The following is a 3,891-nucleotide window of genomic DNA, read 5'->3' on the forward strand; positions in this document are numbered from 1 at the left end:
GAACTGGAGGTTTTCCATGCCCTCACACTCACCTGTAATAGCAGGTAAGTAAATGAGTGTCCCTTCCAAACCCAACTACTCATCACCCCCTCACCCCACTCTAGCTCTTAATCCCCTCCCCACAGAGCCCAGGTAACCAGGCCACATGTAATCCTCCCTGTCCCTGTCACTGTGAGAACCTCAGATCCTCTTCAGATGGGGATCAACAGAAGCTGGACCCTGACCCCCTCAAGAGCAGGGACGCCACCTGTATTCATGGTGACAGAGAATCCCTCCTAGACATATGGAGCATGTGCTTTATGAGACACTGCTTCTCTGAGGCCTTCTTCCCTCTTACCATTCCTAAATTTCCGGCTTCTCTCCTCCCTCTCCAAGGGTTGAAGGTCACTCATCATTGACACGTTTGAACCCACACTGTCTCTGAGGCTTGCAGAGCTGAAATGAAAGCAGGGACAGTGACCCAGTGCAGGTAGGAGCTAGGCCAAGGAATAGGCTTGGGCAAGAGTTAGAATTGAGATGAGAGGACTGGAGGTCAGGTAAGAGATGAGATTCAGGTTCAGAATGAACCCAGGTAGGGCTAAGACTAGGACTGGACCCAAGTTTGCAACTCTTAGAGGTTGGGAGTGAGGTTGGACTGAAGTTTGGTTGATTTTGGAATTGAAGGTTGAAGGTAAGGCTGGAACGAAATTTGTTCCTTTGACTGGGTCTGATTTGGAGGGCTAGAATTGAGGTTTTTGTCTCATGCTAGGATTGAGGTCTGGTGTGGTGCTGAGGGTTAATGCGCCAGACTGTAAAGCCGTTTAAACTGCAAGGTCAGTGGTTCAAGCTCACCAGCTGTTCCTCAGAAACCCTAAACAGGATCACTATGGGTTGGAATTGACTCAGTGGCACTTAAGAACAACAAGAGGATTGAGGTCAGTACTCACGTTGGACCACAGATGGAATTTGGGACCTAAGTTTGGCCCTGAAGTTGGAAATAAGATCGGATTGAAGATCAACTTTTAATTGGAGCCAATGTTAAGATTCAGGTTGTATCTGGGGTCAAAGCTTAGATTGCAATTAAAGGAATACCTGAAGTTGGGGTTAGTATTGAAGATTGTGACTTTGGCTAATGTTGGGGCCAACAACAGGACTGGGATTGGTCCCAAAATGGGCTAGTTTGAGTGTTAGTATGTAACCTAGAATTGAAACTGCCACAATTCAATCTAGAATTCAGTGAAGAGAATAGTCTCAGATCTCCCTTAGTTATTAAATCTGATTCCTTTCAACACTCAAAGTTCCTTTCTCCCTCCTTTCACCAGCATCCTCCTTGCTCCCCCTTGCTCCCACCTGCCTCAGGCCATTTACCTGTGGAAAGCCTGGAGCTGTGATTCCTGAGTTCCCGTGTAGCACAGCCAACAGAGTTGGGAAGAACTCCTGGAGAACTGGAGTCAAGGGTGACCAAGGAGGTTCCATACCAGTGACTAATATCCTGCTGGGTTTTATATCTGCAGTATCCCCTGTTCCTGACTTTAGACAATGAATAATAATAAGAATGCATTTAAATTGGGAAGCACGCAGATTGCTCACGTGTGTATGAGTTGAGTTGCAGCCAACTTTGTCCCTTCCTCCAGGGTGTGCTTTTTTTTTTCAACCCTTCCTTATTTTGCTTCTTAGAACACCAGATCAGAGGGGCCAGGGTACAGTTTGCTGTGTTTCCCCCACCTCCCCATAGCTGCTTCCACTTCCTACACCTCAATTCCTCAGAATGTTTGTTGTTGTTATCAAGTGCCGTTGAGTCGATTCTGACCCGTAGTGACCCTGTAAAGGGTTTCCAACGAGCAACTGGTATGCTTGAACCACCAACCTTGCAGTTCGCCGACCTTACAGTTCAAACGGCATATTAACCCACAGCGCCACACCAGGACTGGTTAGTGTCTCCAATTACAGCCTCAGAAACCCTTTACAGGGTCGTTATGAGTAGGAACCGACTCCACGGCACATAACCACCACCACCAATCACAGCAAAGGGGCTCATTTCTCTGCTCCTGTTCAAAAGTCCAAATCCTGAAACCAAAACCCTGACCCCATCTTCCTCATCTGGAGGCTTTAGGCAGGGGGTGAGGGTAGCGGGGGAGGAGAGGCAGGGAGGCATTGTCAGCCCTTGCCCATAAGGTTACCATGCATCAGAACCAACAGGATGGCAATTAGCAACAAAAATGTGGCAATTCGGAAATCAGATTTTCCTCCTCTTCAAGGTTATTTGTTGTTGTTACTGATGCTGTTTGCTTGTTTAATGATTTTCCTGAACTTATTCTGCATAATATATATTATCTGTCATGTGTGACCACTGAGGTCCCTGCTCAGTTAGATTATCATTGTTGTTAAGTGCCACCCAGTCAGTTCTGCTCATAGCAAGCCGGTATAGAGTTTCCAAGGAGTGACTGGTGAGCTTGAACCGCCAACCTTGAGGTTCCAACTGACTTCAGTTTCTACACGTCATCAATAGTGAATATTTTTCAGACTTCTAATTTTTTCCATTCTAATCAGTCTGTGGTGTCCTGGGGTGGTGCTGTAACATAAGCACTGAACTGCTAAGTGCAAGGTTGGCAGTTCAAAACCACAAGTTGCTCCTTGGAAACGCTATTGTTGTTGGTTTTTAAGTGCCGTCCTGTTGGTTCCAACTCATAGCGACCCTGTACAGGGTTTCTGAGGAGCAGCTGGTGAGCTTGAACTGCCAACCTTGCAGTTCAAACTGACCTTTCAGTCTAGCCCATTAACCCACAAAACCGCACCAGGACTCCAGAAATGACCTGTGGTCAGTACGAGGATCGAATCTACAATCTTGGCATTATTAGCACCACCCTGTAACCAACTGAGCTAGCTATGAGTCGGAACCAACTTGATGGCACTTAACAACAGGTCTATAGGAGGACTGGTGACAAAGTGGTTAAATGTTGGACTACTAACTGCAAGCTCTGAGGTTCAAACCTACCAGCTGTTCTGCATTAGGAAAGGTGAGGCTATCTGCTTCCATAAAGCTTTACCCTAGGGAAAAGTTCTCTTCTGCTCTCTTGTTAAGTGCTATCAAGTGGGCTCCTAGGGTCATGATAAATCAGAAGTGACTAAATGGACAGTGGGTTTGGTTTTTGGTAACAGGCCTTTCCAAGGCTTTTTTTTCAATCTTTGTGGGAGCAGAGAGCCTCATCTTTTTCCAGCATAGTAGCTGGTGGGTTCAAACCGTGGACCATGTGGTTCATAGTCCAGTGATCATTGTATGGAGCCACCATGCTCTCAAGAGGCCTGTTGTTGTTATTAAGTGCCACTGAGTCAGTTCCAACTCATACTGACCCTGTATAGAGTTTCTGAAGGAGCAGCTGGTGGGTTTGAACTGTTGACCTTGTGGTTTGCAGTTCACTGCTGACCCTACAGCACCACATCATAGGCCTTTAGTGGTATTTTATTGTAGTTTTAAACTGCATTTCCCTAAGACAAATAGTGAGAGAAAGATGCGACTCTCTACTCCAGTGAAGATGTACAGGCTTGAAAACTCTATACAGGGTCACTATGAGTTGGAACCAGCCTGACAGCATGCAGCAGCAATCAACAGGAGCAACGATATTGAGCATCAGTTCATAGATTTAGTCATCATTTTGATATCTTCTATTATGAAGCTTCTATTCAAAATAGTGTACATTTTTAATTGCTGGGTTTCTTACTATTAACTCATGGATTCTTCATATATTCTTAATACAAGTTCTTTGTCAGATACAAGTTCCGTGGATATTTTATATCAGTCAGTGACTTGTCTTTTCAGGTTTTTTTTAAATGTTCTCCTTAGAAACCCTGTACAGGGTTGCTATGAGTTGGAACCGCCTCGATGGCACTCAACAACAGCAACAATCACATAAG

General features: G+C 45.4%; 1 protein-coding gene across 1 annotated transcript in view; it reads right to left on the minus strand.

The window, feature by feature from the left end:
• The window catches only part of LOC102819756 (asialoglycoprotein receptor 1-like), a 6,170-nt gene extending 4,036 nt beyond the window's left edge, over window positions 1–2,134 (minus strand). Inside the window, exon 1 of the mRNA XM_006863492.1 lies at window positions 2,066–2,134. Within this exon, the coding sequence (XP_006863554.1) occupies window positions 2,066–2,134 (69 nt within the window). The remainder of the gene's footprint in view (window positions 1–2,065) is intronic.
• Between the last annotated feature and the right edge of the window lie 1,757 nt (window positions 2,135–3,891).

This window comes from Chrysochloris asiatica, unplaced genomic scaffold (assembly GCF_000296735.1).
Source record: "Chrysochloris asiatica unplaced genomic scaffold, ChrAsi1.0 scaffold00054, whole genome shotgun sequence".
In the NCBI taxonomy this organism is placed as follows: domain Eukaryota; kingdom Metazoa; phylum Chordata; class Mammalia; order Afrosoricida; family Chrysochloridae; genus Chrysochloris; species Chrysochloris asiatica.